This window comes from Centrocercus urophasianus, unplaced genomic scaffold, assembly GCF_019232065.1.
Source record: "Centrocercus urophasianus isolate 14NV4802_14NV808 unplaced genomic scaffold, USGS_Curo_1.0 seq_17, whole genome shotgun sequence".
Lineage (NCBI taxonomy): Eukaryota > Metazoa > Chordata > Aves > Galliformes > Phasianidae > Centrocercus > Centrocercus urophasianus.
This window is the reverse complement of record NW_024884722.1, coordinates 4,981,808-5,004,045: the sequence shown is the minus strand read 5'-3', so window position 1 is coordinate 5,004,045 and position 22,238 is coordinate 4,981,808. Positions and strand designations below refer to the sequence as shown.

Sequence of the window (22,238 nt, the reverse complement as noted above, 5' to 3'; positions counted from 1 at the left end):
CGTTGGGAAGGGACGTGGACGGGGCGCAGCCATGGCGGCGGCGAAGCCCGGTGGCGGCACCAACCTTCTCTTCGCTTCCTCCGCTACGGAATTCAACTTCACCGTACCTTTCATCCCGGTCAGCCAGGCGCCGGCCGCGCCGCCGGGCCCCGCTCTCCTCACGGCGGGTACGGGGTGCTGTGAGGGGCGGGCGCTATGGCGTGTGGGGCTGAGGGGCCGCTCCTCGTCCCGCTGTGCTCGGGATTCCGTGCTGTGCTCTGCCGTGCTGTGCTTGGCCAAACTGTGCTTCCCTTCGGTAGCTCCTGTCTCACTGTGACCCTCATCTTCCCTGAGCGTGTGCCTATCCCACGTCATCTTTCATTTTCCTCGTGCGGATACAGAGCGCTGAGCAGGAACTTGAGATTTCCGTGTTAATTTAGCACCAGGGAAGGTTGAGGTGGGATGTTTGAAGGCGCAGCTGCCCGGGCAGTGCTGGGTCGCTGAGCCTGTAGGTGTACAGAGCTGTGGGAGTACAAAGCTGCGGGTTGTGGCACTGAGCGGTGTGCGGATGGGCCTGCTGGGGGGGCTGGATGGTCGTGGTGGTCGTTTCCAACCTTAATGAGTCTGATTCCCCACTCAGTTCAAAATCCAAAACTTGATTTCAACGCTGATATGCCTTAGCTAGGGAAATGAATGCAGTACATCACTGTGAGTTTACAAACATGCTTGACAAGTGTGGCTTCAGAATGGTTTTTAGATGATCCACATTTTCAGGGGCAGAGAACGGGAATAAGAACATTAAAATATCGTTCCTACTTATCTAAGATAGGTGGCTGATACATGTACTAACTGAGCTTGCACAGTCCTTACAGTTCTTCAGTGCAGGTCTGGAAATCAGCATTATGTGAGTGGCTCTCACGTGGCAGCTTCCTGGCGAGGGAGGAAATCTGTTGATGGGATTTCAGTAATAAGATGTGATTAGTTGTGCGCTCTCCTTTTTGCTGAATTTTTGATTGGATGAAGGTTCATAGTTTTGCAACTGGAGTGAAATTAATTGCTGGAGATCTACTGAGGTTATGCCACGTTCAAGGGAGGGGCATCCTGTTATATTCTACTTCTGTCGTGTCTCCCATTCACCTTGACTAGCCAGCTGTCACAAGGACCTGGATGCATAGAGCAGTTTGCATCTTGAATCACAGTGTGAAGCAGAAAGGGATGAGCCCTTGAGTTTGAATCCTGAACTGTTTTGAGGATCTACGTCAGGAATTGTTTGACATCCATGTGAAAGCTGATGTTTGGAAGCTGTGTGCATGAATGCATCTGTTGCATTTCGAAGAGTCAGTAGCAGTAAGAGGTTTGTGCCATACGGTTTGAAGACAAAAGATGTGTTCTCTGGTTCAGATGAACTAACTAACATCCTTACTGTAGGAAGTGTTCCCAATGAGGACTTGGACGTTTGTCACTAGGGATTGTCAGATGGCAGTCTGCGAGTGACAAGGTATTATCTGTGAGGAATGCTCAGGAGGCTGTCACATAATCACTGAATGTGAGAGGAATACTGCCCTTGTTTCTCAAAGCTGGAGAATCACAGGATTTCTTTTTCATTTGTACAAAGTGCTTCACTTTGTCTATGCATGTGTTTCAATGGAGTTTGTGCAAATTACAAAAAAGGTAATGTAGAGATTGTATCTGAAAACTGTATATATATATGGTTTTGTCTGTCCATTTTTTTAGGAAATGCACAGATAGAATGAGTTTTCCAAATATTCTTAAAGTGGTTTATGAATAGGGTTTTGGTAAAGGCCTTGAAAGGCTCTTGAAAGTGATACCATAGGTGCAAATTCAGGTGGTGCTTGCCTAAAATTGTTGTCATCAGAAAAGACTGGTAAATAAACATTTTAGTCATGGCAAATGCTGCTTTCCTGATTGATTAACTAGAATGGCAGCTTCCTACAGGGACTTCTCTATGGATTCCCCAGTGCTCCCTTGATGCTCTGTATTCCTGTGATGTTGGCTGCAGATAAAGATGTAAAGGTGTTTGTTATCGGCCGCTTGGAGCTGCTGGTCTCTTATTGCCTGGAGCAGATTGAGGAGCAGAGAAGCAGTAAAGGGGGATTCATCCCCACTGTCTGGGGATTATTTGACTGCCAGAGCAGAAACAATGCTCTTATGACTTCCAATAAATTGCTTTGGGTGCTTGCAAGGTGCTGTTTCCTCAGCAGGCAGGCAATGATGCTCAGACAGTTCAACGTTCAGCTGAGTCTATTGCTGGACTCAGGTCAAACTGCTTGGTTTTCCAATTTCTACTGGATCAGTGCAAAGCAGAAAGCTGAAACTGACAGGGAGCTGGTATGTGTTCTTTCTCAAGATGCAAAAACACAGACATAACAGGATTTTAAGATCTCTCCTGCAATTACACAGGATGGGGACTTGTTTTTCTGTACCAGAGATTCACCTCTTGCACAAATCTACAGTAAGGTTCTTAGACAGAACTGGACTAACTCTTGCTTGTGATGAGTCTTGCTTATCAGAGAAACTGGAGCGATGAGTTTTGGCCACCTTGCAGATAAAGTGGGAAACTGAGAGAGGGCATTGCTGATAGGTCAGGTGAGGATGGCCTTTAGCCACTAAGAGCCATTGCCAGTAGGCACAGTCAATTTGGGAATGTCCTTAATCCCTACTTTTAAGTGAGATATTGGAAGCCTAAACATTAGAGAGTAAGGTCCTATTCTTAGAATCTGTTTTTGTAGCAAGAGGAAATAAAGCAAAGCCACTCCTGTATTTGGTAGGCATAAGGGAGATTGAAGGGGATTTTAGTGTCATGGAAGCATGTTTCTTTGACAAGGTGGCTTGGAAAGGTCCTAATTTAAGTTATACTTTGGCCTTTTACTTAAAATTTTAGTTTTTGTTGCTTTATGAACACAGAATGACCTTGGCATCCTTTGTTTAACTTTATGGCACATTTAATCTTCAAGGATATATAAGATTTATAATAGTTTTGGTTTCATATAGTCCAGTAGAGTTTTGGAAATAGCTTGTAACATTACAGAACATCTTGTCTACATGTGCTGATTTGTTTGAACCTCTCTGGACATCTTTTTGTTTTGTATGTCCTTGCAGATGATTCTGCAGATGTTGGCGAAGAGGACAGCTTCTTGGGTCAGACTTCTGCCAGCCCTAATCCTCCACAGACTTTCAACTATTTCTCTCAAGTGCCCAGTAGCAGCGATCCGTTTGGAAGCATTGGGCAGCTGCCCTTAACATCTTCTGCACCACCTGTTGGAGCAGCAGCCTTCTCCAGGCCTCCAACTTCACTTCCTCTTGTGACTGGGTCACAGGACGGGCAAAATGCCTTTTCTCCACAGCTTCCCAAGTCACAGTCCTCTTCTGGTCCTCCACCTACTTCACAGGTGGGAATTGCAGGTTATCAGACTCCTCAACAGAGCTGTCCCCCACCTGCAAATGCTTCTGCTCTTCCATCTCAGCAGGGTTATAATCCTTATCGCCACACCACCCTGAGCAGCAGAGCCAACCCATACCTTACTCCGCCACAACTGCAGCAGGGTCACGCGTCAACCCCACCTGTTCACCCACCATCCTCTGTCCCACCTGTCCAGATGTATCAGACACCTCCAGGGCCATTGACACAGGTAAGTAAATTGTTCCTGATGTGGTGCTGCCAGAATTTAACAATTTAAGACTCTATTCCTTTTTGAATTGTGTGTTTTACCTTAAAGATCAATCCTGTAATTGGAAACATGCAAGTTTTCGAAAACATGAGCAATGGGCAACTTGTCTATATACTATTTTCTGATGGAAAGAGAATATTCTTGGAAAACAGAAGTAAAGGCTCACAGTGCTCTTTATTGCAAAGGATGAATTAATTCTATTAAAAAAAAAAAAAAAAATCTGTAAAATTGAGAGAGACCTTTTTTTTAGTTTCCTCAGTCTCAGTCACAGCTCCGAGCTCCCAGGCCTGCAGGTCCATTGGTGCAAGCACCTCCTGTTCTGCCACAGAACCAATATGAGCCTGTTCAGCCACACTGGTTCTACTGTAAAGAAGTGGAAGACAAGCAAATATGGATGCCATTCAGCATTCTGGATTCTGCAAAACTAGAGGAAGTCTATAATTCTGGTAAGTTAAAAAGATTTTAATCGTATCTTCTTCAGAGGTGAGCAGAAGGAACTAGATGGAAGACTTCTATGATATTTATATCTGCCTTAATGACTTAGTGTCAGTCACAGTAGTGACTGGGGCCTTGGAATGAGAGAGGAAAAAAGAATGCACGCGTTCGTGTTGTAACTGAGGGTAACTTTTGTGTCACAGTCCAGCCTGATCCTGAGAGCGTGGTTCTGAGCACTGATGGCGGGCGCTATGACGTGTACCTGTATGACAGAATGAGGAAGGCTGTTTACTGGGAAGAAGAGCCTTCAGAAGTGAGACGATGCATGTGGTTCTATAAGGGAGAGAAGGACAGCCGCTTTATTCCTTACACTGAGGATTTTAGTGATAAGCTGGAGGTAGGTATTACTTTTTACATAAGCTTCATGAAGAACTTGGAAGTACTTTTTATTTATCATATTATGATATTATGACCACTAATATCGTCTAGTCCACCCCTCAAACCATCCCCACCATGTGTACTGAGCCATGTCACTCATAGTGTAGGTACAACTATGTAGCTTCTAATGTTAACATTACAGATAATGTGCATGGCCAAAAAAGACATGAAATGAGATTTCTCAATTAAACTTGTTTACTGTTTCAGGCAGAATATAAAAGGGCTGTAACTACAAATCAATGGCATCGTCGACTTGAATTCCCAAATGGGGAGACAATTGTTATGCATAATCCCAAGGTAATAGATTCTGGCAGCTGGTTCTTGCAGAATGCATTGGGCTGAATGAGTATAAGAATAATGCAGTGTTAGTTTTGCTTAAAATTGACTTCTTAATTGTTTTGAGTATGTGTGCGTTTAAGATAAAAATGCTTATAGAAACTATGTAATATACTGTAAAGTCTTCTATAAAATTCTATAAAATAAGCTATAAAATCTTCATGTTTCAATGTGCTGTGACCTGATTAAAATACAGTGTATCCTAGTACTTAGAAAGAACAAGGGTTAAATGGCTGAAATATTTGCTAAGAGTAACTGGCAGGGAGCAGGAGGTAATTTAAATTACTTTCCAGTTGGTAGAGACTGTCTGAGGTTAATTAAAGCTAAGCTTTCATGGGAGGAAGAGCATTAATCAAACAGTAAAAATTAGCTTGAATATTTTAGCCACAAAGTCTTCCACTGCAGCTATTTCTAGGCCATGAGGAAGTAGAATTTCTAACTAAATCTTTTCTGTACTGAAAATGCTCTGCTAGCAGTGTCGTGTGATTTAACTGTGGACTTCAGACTTACTGAGCAGTGTTGTTAACTGTTCTCTTATCACAGATGCAGTAATACATAAAATTAAAAAAATATTTATCAGAATCAGTTATTCCTACATTTACCACATGTGGGTTAAGAATGTTATTACCACTAATGTAGGTTAAGAAGTTTCATCCAGGAAAAACCCTAGAGAAGAAGCACTTAAAATTCTTAGTGTCATAAATATGATGTGACACTTGTGTTAGTGACTATAAACAGTCATGCTAGTGAATTAATTGTTTTCTAAGGTTTTTATGCTCCTTTTAAATGTTTTCCTTCTCTGATGAGGACTGATCAATTTTTTTTTTTGCCTTAAATTGGAATAATTGTAAATAGGGGGAAGTTAGTTTCTTCACAAAAAATAGCCAACTAATAAGGAAGAGTGGCACTGGGATCAGGGAAGAGGCACCTGAATAATGCTTGTCTGAGGAATTGAAATTGTTAGGAATTGCAGAGCAAGCCAGCACCTTCAACTAGTGGTTTTACTTTAGTGTAAGTCATCTGGTTGCTTCTCAAACTAGTGAGAATTATCTGTGTTAATTAAGGGTCTAGAGTCTCATTTAAGAAAAACTGTGGAGAAGCTCATAGGGTTTTAAAAGGTTGTGTTTTTCATTGATTTTGTTTGTTTTTGTATTTATAACTGGCAAATGTATTCTTTCTCAGGTTATAGTTCAGTTCCAACCTTCTGCTACATCAGATGAATGGGGCACCTCACAAGATGGTCAGGCAAGACCAAGGGTAGTAAAACGTGGAATTGATGATGACCATGATGAAATACCTGATGGTATGTGATTAGTGTATGTGGGGCTGCATCTTGAGCAGTGGGTTTGGTTCAGTGCAAAAGTTGGATGACAGTGAGTGGAGCAGCAAAACACTGTTCATGTGTAGAGTCTAAAGGTTAGAATTGCTCCATAATCTAAGCTGCAATCCATTGATGTTCTCTAATCAAAGCAGTCTTATGGACTGTGTGATATCTTGAACCACGGTATGTAATAGGCTTTTGAAGCAGTTTAAGAATGCTTGACTCTAAATTTCACTAGCGTAGTAAATACTGGTACTGTGATTTTTTTCCTTTTCTTTTTCTACAGGAGAAATGGCCCAAGTTGACCATTTGGTGTTCATGGTTCATGGCATCGGGCCTGTGTGTGACTTGAGATTTAGAAGCATTGTTGAATGTGGTACGTTTTTCCTTGTTCAATTGCAGTTTTATTTTTAACTGTTAAGTGCAGATAGCTTATCTTTCAGATAAGTATGTCTTTAAAAAAAAAAAAAAAGGATTTTTAGTGGATTTTGGGGTACGTTTGGTTGTGTGTGCATTTCTTTGGGTTTATTCATTTATTTAAGGCAGTTGAGTGAGCTAAGAAGGCTGTGTGTGGTCTGATCTTAGAGTAAAAATGCACTGTTGTGAGATAAGGAGAAGCTTACAAGAAAGGCACTTAAATAATAATAATAATTGAGTAATTCTTGGAAAGGTTTTTCCACTTTGCAGTTCCCTTAATTTGTATTTTGATTATGTCTGTTGCAATTGAGGGGAAAAGAAGAATGTAGTTGTGTACTACTTGAATACCTTTACTGTCAGGTTTTCATTGCTCTGCTTCTCTACAGTTGATGATTTTAGAACCGTTTCTCTGAAGTTGCTGCAGACTCACTTTAAGAAATCTTTAGAGGAAGGTAAAGTGAGCAGGGTGGAGTTCCTTCCAGTTCACTGGCATAGTTCTCTGCACGGAGATGCAACAGGTGTGGACAGGTGAGTGTATGTTCATCTTTTTTCTGCAGAAACAACTAGAGAAGTTAATGTGCTTGTGAGGCTGGATGAACAAATGTCTGAGCGTGTTACAAAAAATACTGCTTTTTTTTTTTTTGTAATTATCACTTTGTTGTACATTGTAGGGGAAGTTGGAAAGATGTGGAGTATTTTGTATTTTCATGATGCTGAGCAACAGGATACGGAACTATACATACGTGCTGAACATTTGGTACAGCATTTTCATGGGAGTGGCTAATGCAATTGATACATGAAACACTTATGAGAGTGAATGTGTAGTACAGCAACAGGTGTGTTCCATTCACAGTGGATAGTTGTCTCTCCTGTGCCTTCCTTCAGTCTCAAGTCTGACTCTAGGAGATACCAGGGTCCTCTTTCTGAGGAAGGCACTAAGCCCTTTTTCTATTCCTTGAGCACTAATGTATGAATTTGCAGTGAGGCCAGAAAGCTACATGCTATTGAAAATATCTCTAAAGACCCTCCTGTAGTATTTAGATTGCAGCTCTGCCATCTGTTGTTTCAAAAGTTAACAAACTACTTATCTTCTACTTCTAACAATTCTCTGTTCTGAGTAGGAACATCAAAAAAATCACTTTGCCATCGATTGGACGCCTGCGCCACTTCACCAACGAAACCCTGCTCGACATCCTGTTTTACAACAGCCCCACCTACTGTCAGACGATTGTGGATAAAGTAGGGATGGAAATGAACCGCCTGTATGCGCTTTTCATGAGTCGCAATCCAGATTTCAAAGGAGGAGTGTCTGTGGCTGGACACAGTTTAGGTGATTATTGAAGGCACTGATTGAAAATAAAACCAGCATTCCTGCATGAAGGGAAGTGGAACCGTTGTGAAGCAGAAGGCTGAACTTAGCTGAAAGTTCATGTGTGCTTTTCAGACTAAAAATAAAACCCTTCTCAATAAATGCATTTATAAAGCTCTGCAAGAAAGTTTATAACTCCGGCACACATGTATGTTTGACCTGTCTTAATTTTCTTCATGAGGACTTAATATCTAATCAGAGTTTAAAAGTTAATTGGTTATCTAGTGTCATCTTAGGCAGGTAACCCACTCAGTAAAACTAAGGTCATTTTTTTGGAACACAACATACGGCTTCATAAAAGTTATTTTACATTGGTTTGGGCTGGGATTTTCCTTCCATTTGGTAAGATCTATCCATCTTCAGTCTAAAATGGTTAAAAAGTAGTTTAATACTGGCAACTGCATTCCACTTGAACAGAAAAAGACGAAAAACATCTTGTTTGCATTTTACTGCTATGTTAGTATGTGTGTATTTAAGTTCAGCAGGTTTTTTTTTTTTTGTCAATTTATATGTTGCTATAACTGCTGTATCTAATTCTCGCTGATTACTTTGGCACAGGAAGTATCTAAAACTGTTCTTAAGGCAACTTTAATTTCTGTTTCCAGGTTCCTTAATTCTTTTTGACATATTATCTAACCAGAAAGACTTGGCTTCATCAGTAAATACTGAACCTTTCTCTGGTGTTAATGGGACTGAAAAGGATGTGCCTGTTCAAGATAAACAGGTAACTTGCATGCTAATCTTCCCAGGCAATTAGATCTGATAATTTCAGCAACTTCTTCTCTAGTGGCCAGAGTTTACTGATGGTATGTTTTGACATGTTAATGGTAATGTGCCATTTTGTAAACATTGTCAAATCTCAGTACAAACTATATGCCTTTCCTTGAAGTTCCAAGTAGAGTAGTCCTGGTATTTGATCATGAGCATTATCTTTGGACTTGTGGATGCATAACTTGTCTTTGTAAACCTGAGTGGTTGAGAGATTTCCAAGAGGAAAAGAATGAATCTATTTGTTGTCAAGCTTGATGCAGTGTCTAGCTGTTTGGTCGTTAATGGAAATACGTTTTTAAGTGTTCAAAACCTCAAGCAACCTTTCTCTTGTTTCAGTAATTTTTAAATGTATAATTTCTTAGTCTGTTATTAACAGAAAACTGGTACTGTATTTTACTAAAATGAGCTTAGATTAACAAAGCTTATATAGCATGAGTGCTTCTAAGAGCAATGAACAGAATTTGTGTTTATTTGCTGTGTATTGACTTGTTACTGTCTGATGTGACTATGCTGTCCTTTTAAGATGACTGAAGATACCAGTTCCTTGGGCTCCTCAATTACCACTTCTGGTGATGACCTTTGTGAGCCTGAAGTAGATGATGATGTTCCTACTTTGCAGAAGACTCTGGAGATGCTGAGTTTATCAGAGTACGCAAGCACGTTTGAAAAGGAGCGGATTGACATGGAATCTCTGGTACAGTAATGTTCAGTTGGATCATGGGGGTTATACCAGGGTGTTGGATTTGTTATTGTTTGCTGTTTTCTTCTTTTGCCTCAGCATACTGTCAGGCGTGAAAGTAGTCATGAGCATAATTAATGCTGGACATGAAGACTAAATATTATATGACTTGGATTTTTTTTTTTTCAATTATATTATGTCACTATGTTTTGTATTCTTACATTTCTGTAGCTTTGTAAAATGTCTTTTAATTATTTCATTTGCCAGTAAGAAGTGATATATGTTACTAGAAAAGTTATTAAGTGTACTTTGTGTATATTTGTGGTTTTGTTTTTAAGCTGATGTGTACAGTTGATGACCTGAAGGAAATGGGGATACCTCTTGGACCAAGAAAGAAAATAGCCAATTTTGTAAAAGACAGAGCAGCCAAGCAGGTAAATACACTTTTCAGGAGTGAAATAAAAAGTTGTTAAGCAAGTGTAACTGACTTTGTTGCTATTAAGTAACTTCTGCTTTTTAACACACTTGTTAACAACATGAATATATTGGAAGAATTTTGATAAATGTGGAAAAAATATTTATTTGTTTTTTTCTGGTCTTGAAACCTGTCTCAAAAGGAACAGAAGAAAGCTGCAGCAGAGAAGAAAGCAGCATTGGCTGCCATGCTTCAAACACAAGAAGCTTCCCAGAAAGCAAAAGAAACAGTTACTTCTGTCTCACCTTCAGAGTCTGGTCAGCAGCACTCAAAGAGGAAGCTTCCAGTTGGTGCATCTGTTTCTTCTGTGAACGTTGACTATGAGTATTTTGAAGTTGGAACTGGTCAGGTGAGACTACATAAATTTAAACAAATTATCTGGAACAGTGCTGTCCTTTTGCTTGTTTTTGTGTGTTATTTCATTCATTCAACATTGATGACTTTGAGCTGCATCCCTCGATTGTTGTGCAGATGTTATGTTTACAAGGAACTTTTGGTGAGAGTGAGTGCTGGGAGAGTGGATCAGATTACTGAAAAACACTATAATAGTGAAGATGCCAATACAATTAACTTTTCTACTTTCACCAATGAGTGTCCTGTTCCAAAATCAGAATGGTAAGAGTGCTGTGGTACTGGATGGCCTAAACTGGTTCATGTATGCTGTTATATTTAAGTTGTACTTAATCTTAACTCAAGAAACAAGCCTTGAGTGCTTCCTATTCAAATAAATACCAATTTTTAATTTTTCTGTATCTACCTATAGTGTGAAGTTTAAAAAAATAATAAAATCACATTATAGTAATATACATATACAACACTATAGTATTAGTATGGAATGGAACAGTGCAGCTGAAATGTCTTGGAGGTACCTGTCAGCATGTGTTTGATTTAATACATGGCTTTTTTTTCCTTCCTAGTTAAGCATTATATCAATTAGCTGGCAGTACTGAGTGATTATTTTTCTGACTTTTGTCTGATAGGTTTCAGTAGTTTACAGTGCACTGGACTTTGAACCAGATACATTCTTTGCTCTTGGTTCCCCTATTGGTGTGTTCCTAACTGTGCGAGGACTGGAGAAGATTGATGAGAACTACAGGCTTCCTACTTGCAAGGGTTTCTTCAACATCTATCATCCAGTGAGTAAGCAGTATTTCTGAGTTTGGATTTTAGCTGATGCAAACCACAATACAGAATGCTCAGTTTTTAATTTAGAGCATTACTCCTCATTTCCCCCTAGGTACACTTTCAAAAAACATAATAACCCATCTGGAATATTTATTCCAGATACCTATGATATTTACTACAAAAAAAGTAGAGTTGGCTTCACAGGCTCCATGCCTATGTATGGCTTGATAATATTTGTCCTGCTCATTTTTAGAGCTTAACCAAAGTTTTTGGTTTTTTTCCTTCATTAATTTCAAACTTTTCAGCATGCTTTTGTAAAAATGTTTTATTTGAGCTATTCACAAGGCTTTTTTTAGTTTCCAGAGAGATTCTGGGAGACTTAGAAATTCTAACAGGTGTTGTAAATGCAGTATGTTTGTCATTTTCTGTCCTGTCTTGATTAGCAATTAAACATTGGCAGGTTGGTAGATAACTAACATCACTTTGTTGTTTCTTAACAGCTTGATCCAGTAGCTTACAGGATAGAACCAATGATCATTGAAGACTTGAGTTTAAAACCAGTTCTTATTCCACACCACAAAGGCAGAAAAAGACTTCATCTAGGTAAAAAGTAAACTTATGTAAACTATGGATCAAACTTCCAACTTCCTTGTTTGAGGCAATAGAGTATCATACAGTTTCAGGAGACAGTGTGTCCAGGTGCCTGTCTTTGTGTTGTTAGATGGCTTTTATTGTTTTGTTTTTTTTTTACCTTGTCCCAGATGACCTCCATTAGATGTTTAACCAGTCTTTTCAGTATTGGAAATGTTCAGGAAAAAAAATGCAGGTTTTTTTCCCAATGCAGGGGTTGGGATTTTATTGCTCAGGAGTACAAGTGGTGTCTTAAGGTGACTTAAATTTTGCATACTTAAAGAATGTCAGCTTTACTGTTCAGCTAACAGTGCGACAGTTCAGGGCCCTTTTGAAAGTCCATCTTCATTCAGGGTCTTGGATAGAGAAATTCAGTAGTATTTGTGCTTTAGGGATGGTATGTTAGAATCAGTCTGTTTTCCTAGGCTAGACGAGGTACTTGCTTAGGAATGTTTTAGCTTGCAACTCTTAAAATGTATGTAATAAAGGAAAAAAACATGGTCTTTATCTCTTTACAAGAAAGACTGATTTTTCTTAGATCTGGGTGAATGTTCCATGGAAAACTCTGATTCCTGATGTAACAGAGCAGTGTGAATATAACCATTAAACCATCAACCAATTGAGTGTTAGGAGAGCTATTGGGAGATCCCTCTCTTGTTCACTGTTTGCTACCAGTACTGAATAGCAACTTAGTTGCTGTTAACACATTTATTGTGTTAGTTCATTAACCCATTTAGTGAGAAATAATGATGCACTAATTCTATATCATCCTTTTAAATAGAGTAAGGGTGCAAGAAACACATTTATGACATAACAAGCCTGTTTCTGGTAGTAATTGAAATGTTTGTTGAATGGGGCTTAATAATTCTGGTTTTAGTTGAATGTTGTAAATATTCTTGCTGTGATGCTCTTTCTAGAGTTGAAAGACTCTCTGTCTCGAATGGGATCTGATCTGAAACAGGGTTTTATCAGCTCTTTGAAGAGCGCGTGGCAGACCCTCAATGAATTTGCACGTGCTCATACGTCTTCAACTCAGCTACAAGTGGAACTGGAGAAAGTTGCTAACCAAATTAAAGAGGAAGAGGAAAAGCAAGTGGTAGAAGGTATGTGGACACGTTTTTTTGGTTTTATTATTTATTGTTCTCCAGTTAATGGAAGCTTGAGTATCTTAGCACTTGCTGTTGAATTTCTGGTTTATGCAATGCCATCCTAGTCAGTTGAGACTGCTATAATTGTCTAATTGCAAGTGCTTGGAAATTGTAGCAGGGAAAATGAGTGATAATTATAGTTATGCAGGCTGTGCTTGAAAATAGTTAAAATCTTAAAATCTTTAATTGTAGCTGAAAAGATCACTGAAAGTCCAGACCTTCCAAAAGATGAGGATTTTACAGTGAAGGTTGGAATGCTGAATGGAGGACGACGCATTGATTATGTTCTACAAGAAAAACCAATAGAAAGCTTCAATGAATACCTTTTTGCTTTACAGAGTCATTTGTGCTACTGGTAAGAGGTCCTCATAACTTCACTCTGAAATGGTCTCCCATTTGAAAAGATGTTTTCTTCCCACTCAGGCTATATTGTGAAGTTGAATTTGTTATATTCTGGATGATCAAATAATGGAGAGAAGTCAAATGTCAAGGCAGAGAGAATATATGATTACTCAAGGATGTCATTCTCAAGATGTCCTACCTGGATTTTCCTGTTAGCTAGTTTCATTGTACAATAGTGTGCATTTGCACAATGTAAACAATTCTATAGTCCTGTTTACTATCAGGACGTTGCATATTGGTCTATTGAACCTTGAAAGTCAAAGCACATACTTTTAGTACAATCCTTTTAAAGGGAGAAGTTAATGAGCATTTTGCCATCTGTAGCTTTTCAGTTATAACTATTTGTGAAGGAACTGTGTTAGACTTCAGTATATAGTAAAACTTAATTACCTCTTTGTGTTGAAGTGAAAGTATCAGATATTGATGCTGTGCTGCTAAAGCTCAACAAAGCAAAGGAAGAAAAAGGCATAGCAGGTTTTCCTGTACATTTGGATGACTGTGATCTACCACTTGTAGACAGTGGTTGCTCATATACAGAACAACTTGTAGAAAAGGTGCAGATTTTGGCATCGTGTAGACCTGCATTATGCTGTTGCCATGTCTGCATTTGAACTTGCTGCTTTTTAAGTGATTATGTTGCAAAGGGATGATGTTATAATTAAACACATGTGAAAATACACAGATTATGGAATGGTAGAACAGAGGGTGTGTAAGCTGTATCTGGTAATACTACAACAACTTCAGTGATCATTAACTGCCTGCAGAAAGGTTTATCAAAGCTGCAGTGCAGCCAAGCACTGGTTTGCTCTGACAGAGCTCCCAAGCAGTCGGAGACCCAGCGGTGGCACTGCTGTTTTGCAGTTAAAACTGAAGGAAAGGAGCTTTATTCCACAAGATGGCAGCCAGTCACTGCTGAATTTTAAAAGCATATCTAGCCACGTCTGGGTTTTTTTTGGTTATTCATGACCCAAATATGTGAGTTTTTTTGTTTGTTTCTTCCTCAGGAGGTGGTGAGAAATGCCTTAAAAAAACAGTCTGTGTGTTGCAGGGTTCAGAGCTTCCATGTTGATCCCTCTGCTTGCTTGTTTGCTTGCTTGTTCAATAGAGAACACTGAGAAATGTGGTTGCTATCTCCATAGTAGACTGTTGGAAATGTCTGTAGATCCTTGGCTTGCATGTTTAGCTGTACAGGTTTTCTGTAAAAGATGCTCTCTGCATTTGGAGGGTCGCAGTTCTGGCTAAGTTGTCTTTGCTATCTCCATGTCCAATTTCTTTTAAAGCATGAGCTGTTACATTATGCAGCTACTCCTGCAGCTTTAGAACTTTATTGAGATTTGCCTTGTGAACTGTGTTGCTGGGTTGTTGTTGTTGTTGTTGTTTGTTTGTTTTTACAGTGGTTGTTATTCTCTTAGATTGGTATTGGTTTTTGTGCTTATATAAGACTTTATAGACATAACACGGACAATTCTTTTTCCTGAATTTAAATTCAGATGGCCTGAAGCTTTGATTTTAAGAAGAGCTGGTAAAAACAATTTTGAGACATGGCACTTGAATTATACTAGTCTTTAAATGAGACGAAAAATACTTTGATTTCCTTGGAGGTAAGGTGCAGAAGATGGCTATGGATGTTTATTACAGCCTATCAACAAGAAAGCACAAACCAATTAGCAGAAAAATAGAGTATTGCTGATAGAACTGGGCAGGAGTAAGTGATAGACTGTTTGAGGAGATTTAAGCCAAATGAATAACATCAAAGAAATGGATGGAGAAGGGGATTTCAAACTGCAGTGTAGTAAGAGTTAGGGAGAACACAGAAAGGAAAATGCAGCAGTAAAAGGTAAGCATGTTGGCTTATTGCAGAGGGAGTGTAAAGCTGATGCAGAGTTGTGACTCAGAAAGGAGATTGATAGAAGACAGGCCACATTCCCAAAAGAGATTGGGGTGATAATTCTCTGAACAATCTGCATGAACTGGGATGGGGGTGAAGAGTGCCTTCCATGGGTTAGAATGTGATCAGTGCCAAATTAACTTTTTTTTTTTTTTTGGTAATACTTTATAGGGAATCTGAAGACACTGCCTTGCTGTTTCTCAAAGAAATATACAGGACTATGAATATCAATCCTGAGCAGCCACAACATTGATGCATAGATACGTGTAAGTTTATTCTGTTGTAAGATAGAACACATAGATACACTGTATATAGATGCATTGTAAGTTTATTCTAAGATAACACATATTCATAACAAACTCAGCTGCAGCATAGATCTCCTTACTTTCCCTTTTTTCTCTGGAGTTTAAATTATGAAGGAGGTAGCTGCAAAGTGTCATCTTGATCTGAAAAAACAATTCCTAGATGTTTAAATGCAGAAGAAACCTTTAAGTGCTCTCTCTTCCCTTCTGAAAAGCTATTTTATGTCAGAGTTCTTGATATGAGGCGATAATTGCCAGCACAGCTCTGAAATGTGGTCTCTATGATATTATTTCTTCTTAGTCCAGCTGTTAAGTGAATGTTTAGTGAAGTATAGGAAAACTTGGTGATATTGGATATGATGAGGTTTCATTTATGGTGCAGTGCTGTACAGTATGTTTGTGTAGCATTTTGTCTTATGATGTTTTTGTTAGTAAGTTACTGAGTCAGTAGTGTTAACTGAGCTAAAATCACATGCAAGAATCAGTTGCACTAGCAATTGGTGAGTAGCTACCGGGATTTGTTTGTTTCTACTCACTGCAATAATACTTATGGTATTAAAAAAAATCTTTTATATGAGTACCATGATTTATTTCTAGGTCATCTTTAGGCTGCTCTTCTTGTAACAGTAATAAAAGGCTTCATATAAGAAATGTAAAGAAATGTTTGATATAACTCTAATATGTGAACTGAAGACATTTTTTGTGGAAGTGTTTTCATCTCCTGTATCTATTTTGGTTACTTGGTTGAAAATGCTGAGACCCTTTTAAAGTTCTCTTGCAAATGAGAATGTTGTCCTTCTTTATTAAAGCATAGATACCACTAGAAATTTATCCTTCTGTTCAGAGGAGTATCTTCCACTGTGTAACTTGGAAGATTTAAGTCACTATGCCCTTTTCCTTTTTAGTAAGTAGTAACTCCTTTTGTATGTTCCACTTTTGGGGGAATGCATCAACAAATTAAAAGCTCAGCTACAAACGAAGCATCTTTACCAGTATCTCTGAATACAGTAGGATAACTTAGAAGCATAAGGATCTAGTAGCTAATTGGAGTGTATAGTGTATGACATCCTATGAGCAGTTGTAAGCTTCTTCTTTTTGTAATTGCCTCTTTGTGTCCAAAACAAGTACATTTTATGAGGTTTTTGTGTTTAGAAACTGATCAGAAAAGAGAATGGATTTTTATAGATCTTTTTGAGTCCTCTTGGAATTGAATGTTGGCATATCTCATTTTCTTAGTGCTACTACAGGAATACAAAACTTGATATATTTCACATTTTTCTTATATACATGTTCTGCTTTCTCTGCACAGCCATACCTGTTGGTCTGACAGACCTGGTGAAAGCTGCTTCAAAGAACACCTGCTATTTGCATAGTTAGAGCTGGCAGGATAAGTATCAGACTTTCCCTGCAGTCCAGAACTCTCTCGGATTCTGCCTTCCTGTGTCGCTTCAAGCAAACTTAGTTCTGAAAAGATCAGCCCCATCATTCAAGAGATGAATGGAATGACACGATTTTGGTCTTATAAATCAGTTAAATTGTACAGCTGCCAAATATAAAGTGATCACTGAGGAGTTCTCTGGCATGCAAATCATTACTTCTCTCCCTCCTAACTCAGCTGACTGTCAAACATGCTTTGTCTACCAAGGCAGCACGTCCTTGTTAAAAAGGACTTGTTGAGAAACAGCAATAATCTGCTTTTCTTGACGTGTTTATTGGTCCACCTTTTAGTAATAAAACATGAACTGCAGTTATAACCACCTTTAATACAGATTACACAGAGCTGTTCCTATTTACGAAAAACTAGCAACAAGAATAATTTTCCTTACTATTGTAAGTGTTACGGAGATTTTATAAAGATCTTTTTAAGTTTCTGCTGTTTTTTTTTGTTTGTTTGTTTGTTTTTGTTTAAGTAGAAATGAACCTTTGATTTCAAGAAAGTTAGAAGTTTGTTACTGGTAGTTCAGTGTTCACACCTCTGGAAAAGAGCAGTTTAAAACCACGTTTTGGTCAAATGATTGATAGTTTAGTGAAACTAAAGGCTGCACTTGTGAGAACTGAAATACTTACCTTGACATTGCAGTTTAATCTCTCAAAATACTTAGTGGAAGTATAGGCATCTGAAGCATATGGACATGAGATAATAATCTAGGTCCAGATCAGCAGCCCAGTCTGTTTATCTCTTAATGAAGTTGAGATGAGTAGGGTTGTGTGTAATCATGAGTTTGTGTCTCTGAATACTGAGCTTCTGTAGCTTTCTTCTAGCTTCAGCTTACATGCAAATTGTGGCTTTTCTTAATAACTTAACTTTACTACTGACTGTTTGCTTCTGCTATTGCAATAAATGCATTTTGAAATGCAGTATTTTTTTTCTAAGTATATGTAAAATACACATTCTTGTGTAAATACTTTAGTTATTGTAATTATAAATACTTCCCATGGGTCTTTACAGCAAAAAATCTGTATTTCATCACAGAGTAGGTTGGAAGGGGCCTTTGGAGAGGTTTAGTCCAACTCCCCTGCTCAAAGCAGGACCAGCTTAAATTATGTGGCTTAGGGTCTTATTCAAGGATGATGTTCCATCACCTGTCTGGGCTCTATTCTTATGTTTGACTACTATTACTAAGATATTTTTCTAATATATTATTGTCATTTCCCAGGCAGAGTTTGTCTACTGCCTTTTGTCCTCTCTGTGCATCTCCAAGGACAGCCTGTCTCTGTCCTCTCTGCACCTTTTCATGGGATAGTTGAGGACAACAATGGGATTTTCCTGTTGGCTTCTCAAGGCTGAACACTTTATTCCAGGCATCTCCTTTCACGCAGAGTGCTGTAAATCCAAATATATGTATCTTAAAAGCACAAAACTAAAACAAGCCAACAAATGAAAGAAAGTACATAGCATGAAGATTAATAACTCTCTGTGAGGAAAATAACCAGAAAATAGAGGAGAAAAAAAAAAGGGTTGTGGCTTGATTGTATGTTTGTTTTTTTTCCAGTGCAAATGTTTATAAATGAAGTCTAAGGGGAAAAAAAAACATAATCAGAGCCTCTCTAAGAAATGCACTGCTTTTCCAACAGATTCCCATTTGAAGGAAATTGAATCTTTCACTGAAAACAGAATTATTTTGAAAATACTTCTGCCTAACTCAAGCAAAGAGGGCTGACTTCTGCCTCTCTGCTTCAGGAGCTGTTGTCTGTGCTGGCAGCATTTCCTCCCTCTGGAAACCTCTCCTAGCACTTCTGTTTGTAAAAGCAGTGTAATCAAATTGTGCTTGTGCCATGTGACGTTTTGTATAGTATTGAAATCTTCAGTAACTGCTTCTGGAGTTGTCCTGATGCATATATTTTTTTTCCCAGTGAATGTTAAATTAATATTTATAACTTTGTGTCTGCAGTTTGACAAATGTGCTACAAGTTCTGTCTACAGTGATACTTTCATAACAATGTTTTCCCCAGTTCCTCTCTCTATGTCATCTTGTTTCTTGTTACGAATAATAAAGTCTTGCATTTCATTTTTCCTTAACTCTCAGCATTTGGTGCCAGTGACAGCGTTAGTCTATGGAGAGCTGGGGTTCAGACCTAACAGGAGTGAGCACTCTGGAGCCACCCTTTGAAGTGCTGCATTGCTCTGACCAAGCAAGTGTTCTTAGATTGCATTTATTTTTTATCAACTTTGAATTAGGATATGTTCCCTAAATGTTAAACAAAAAAGGTAGGGGCATTCCATGGATTCTTGATGAAAAATTGAGAAATACCTGCTCCAGGTACGTGGTCTGATTTCAGTACTCAATACGTTCTTGGCCTATCTGCTTTTAATTGAAATCATGTAAGTTATTGGCAGTTTGCTTTGATGTAGTAAGAGCAGCCTGCTGGTTGTTTCCAGACTCTTGTAACAGCACCTGTTAGCATAAAATACAAGCGTGGCTCTGGATTGCTCTCTGATTTTTCCTAACTGTAAATCAGGATTAGCTTCCTAAAAGCTAATAGATCTACTCCAGTGTAAATAAAATTGCAAACATACCTGTTTACTCTTCATTTCTATAGAGGTAGGGAGGTTTTTGTTTGCTTTGATTGGTAGCAGTTGTGTTCTAAAGAATGCACAAAGAGCAGCTCTCAGTTTGCCACGGTGAAAGGAAGGAGGGGAAGGAAAGCAGGAGCTGGGCTGTGGGTACCACCGAGCTCCTGGCTGCCTCCCAGCTGGAGCAGGGAACGAGGCTGAAGAGTTGAGCATTGCTAATGCTGCTTGGGAGCTGGTGGGTCAAAACCAGGAGCTGTTTAGGCCCTCCTTGACCCTGTGCACAGGGTTATGACCAGTAATGGAATTATGTGAACATTGTGCTCTCGCTGCATTGTAAGCTGTAGTAAAACCCAAGAATCCCTTTGGCTGTCTTGTATCATGTGCACTTCTTTTCAGAGTTGGTAACTCAAGAAGCAATCTGTGCACAGAAAACTTCTGTTTCCTTTCTGTTTCCTTCCTTGTTGTTGCAAAGCCCAAATAAGTGAGAATGTTCAATAACCTGCATGGATTTGTTCATCAGTACAATTTCGCTTGCAGAATCACTTCAGCTAAGCTGTGTGACAGAGTGTGTAAGATGTGTGTAAGACAGAGTGTGTGAGATGTGTGTAAGACATTGAGATTTTGGAAAGGGTCCAGAGGAGGGCGACTAAGATGATCAGGGGGCTGGAGCACCTCCCCTATGAGGACAGGCTGAGGGAGTTGGGCTTGTTCAGCCTGGAGAAGAGAAGGCTGCGGGGTGACCTCATTGCAGCCTATCAATACCTGAAGGGAACCTACACCCACGAGGGGAGTAAACTCTTCAAAAGGGCTGACAACAGCAGGACTAGGGGAAATGGATCGAAGTTGAAGGAGGGAAGATTTAGGTTGGATGTTAGGGGGAAGTTCTATACAAGGAGAGTGGTTAGGCCCTGGAACGGGCTGCCCAGGGAGGTTGTGGATGCCCCGTCCTTGGATGTGTTTAAGGCCAGGTTGGACAGGGTCCTGGGCAACCTGATCTGAATGTGTGTGTTTGGTGGCCCTGCTAGGTAGGGGGGTTGGAACTACATGATCCTTGAGGTCCCTTCCAACCCGGGTGATTCTGTGATTCTGTGATTCTGTGTGGAGGGTGTGAGAACCCCATGTGATGCACCTTGAAGCTAAAGTGCAGCTCTCCATGTGCATGAGGAATGGTGCTTTCTGCCTGATGACTTTCAAAACCTGGAGCTCTCCAGACTTCCTTTATGCATGAAGGCTATAAAAACAGTATCTTTCATATGTCAATAAAATAGCTTCAGATCCATACAAATTCAGGCAATTAAATATGAAGTGTGTCTGTTTAAGGATGATAACAAGAACAAAGATCTGGCAGAAGGAAAAACAAAAAAAAAGCAGTTGACCTTGTATTTCTCCTTTTGCCACAAAAATCTTCAAATAATTTGTAATTTCGTCCTGTTAAAATGGCCTCTGAAATGCAAGCAGAGCAATAGTTTTGCCCCAGACTGCTTTGAATGCATGAATAGGGAAAGGGTTGATTCAGACACTGCTTGTGAGCTTCTCCAGCAGGAGCCTGCTTGCCAGAAGTCACGTTTTCCTAAGCTAAGGCTTGTTCTGGGCATAGTGAAACATTTGGTTATTCTTCTCTTTGCAGCTTCATGATTTTCTCTGTCTGTGTTTGGATATGTTTGTCCTTTCCCCACTTTTCCATCTTTGTGAAGGACTAAGAGTACAGCTTTGAATTTCCCATAAGCCTCCAGGGAGGTTCTCACAAGTGAGATGGGTTGCAGGTTGTAGAAGGGAATTAAGGGAGAAACAGATCTCGGATTTCTGCAGCCTCAGGGAAAAAGGAGCACAGCCATGTCATGACAAATACTTTCTCTCTTGTTTATTTTTTTCCCTTAGCTTCTCTGTGGAGTTGGATGTAGAGAAAATAATGATGGTTCTGCTGAATGCAAAAATAAAGTTTCAGACATAACGTAAAAGAAAATAACTTAAAAAAATCCTTAATGAGGGCAGCACTGTCTGCAAGGTATTTTGGCTAAATGATTTCTTAAGGGACTTTGATGCTTTTAAGTATTGTGCCCTGTCAATAATGAGTTTCAGACCATCCTTTGTACACATTTATGTGGTTTAAGCTGCTGGAAGATCCTTTGCTAATGGGATCACAGTGCAAGTTTCAGTATTGATTGAAATATGATGACATCTGTTGAATGATTTGGGAAATTCTCTAAGGAGAGAACCTGCTTAGAGAGCACTGCAAAGAGAAAGCTGTGAACAGAAACTGGTGGCTGAACAGAGACAGCGACTGTATGGGCTAACAGGTGTAGACACATGTATAGATACTTATGTATGATGTGTGTATGTATATACACTGAAAGAAACACTTTTCCTCTCATTTGATGATGTGGATAGAGAGTGTGAGGTGTTCAGTCTGTGGCATCTACTTGGGAAAACTCAGACAACAGTTTCCACACCTCCAGCCATGCTGCTCATGTTTGAAAGCATGCAGATATTGGCAGAGCAGTAGAAGTTGTGTCAACTTGTGAAAAATACATATGGAAGTAGAAGTTGATGATGACAGTTTATATTGAAATAAACCAAATGAAACTTATTAAAATATTTATAGGACGCAGCCTGAGATTGTTCCTTAAACTTACTTAAAGTGAGGAGACCATGGGGCACATCTAATGGAAGGGTGAAAAATCAAATCGGTGTATCAACAAATCCAAGCATCACTTGAGAAGTATCTGTGTTGAATGGGATATGTACCAAATATCTTTTGCATTGCCGAACTGGATTTACTTGTTGTAGAGTATAAAGGATTTTTGTATGCTGAAGCATGT

General features: G+C 39.2%; 1 protein-coding gene across 1 annotated transcript; it reads left to right on the top strand.

Annotated features, from left to right (window-relative positions):
* On the top strand, window positions 1-18,924 carry LOC122160370 (SEC23 interacting protein). The gene is made up of 19 exons (XM_042818829.1): window positions 1-167; window positions 3,100-3,629; window positions 3,919-4,114; window positions 4,307-4,500; window positions 4,749-4,838; window positions 6,060-6,180; window positions 6,485-6,574; window positions 7,002-7,143; window positions 7,737-7,945; window positions 8,590-8,708; window positions 9,282-9,449; window positions 9,773-9,868; window positions 10,052-10,258; window positions 10,890-11,045; window positions 11,535-11,637; window positions 12,582-12,767; window positions 13,005-13,167; window positions 15,274-15,368; window positions 16,714-18,924. Exons 1-18 carry the CDS (start codon window positions 32-34, stop codon window positions 15,353-15,355), a joined length of 2,988 nt encoding a protein of 995 aa, XP_042674763.1. The 5' UTR covers window positions 1-31; the 3' UTR covers window positions 15,356-15,368; window positions 16,714-18,924.
* Window positions 18,925-22,238: the final 3,314 nt, after the last annotated feature.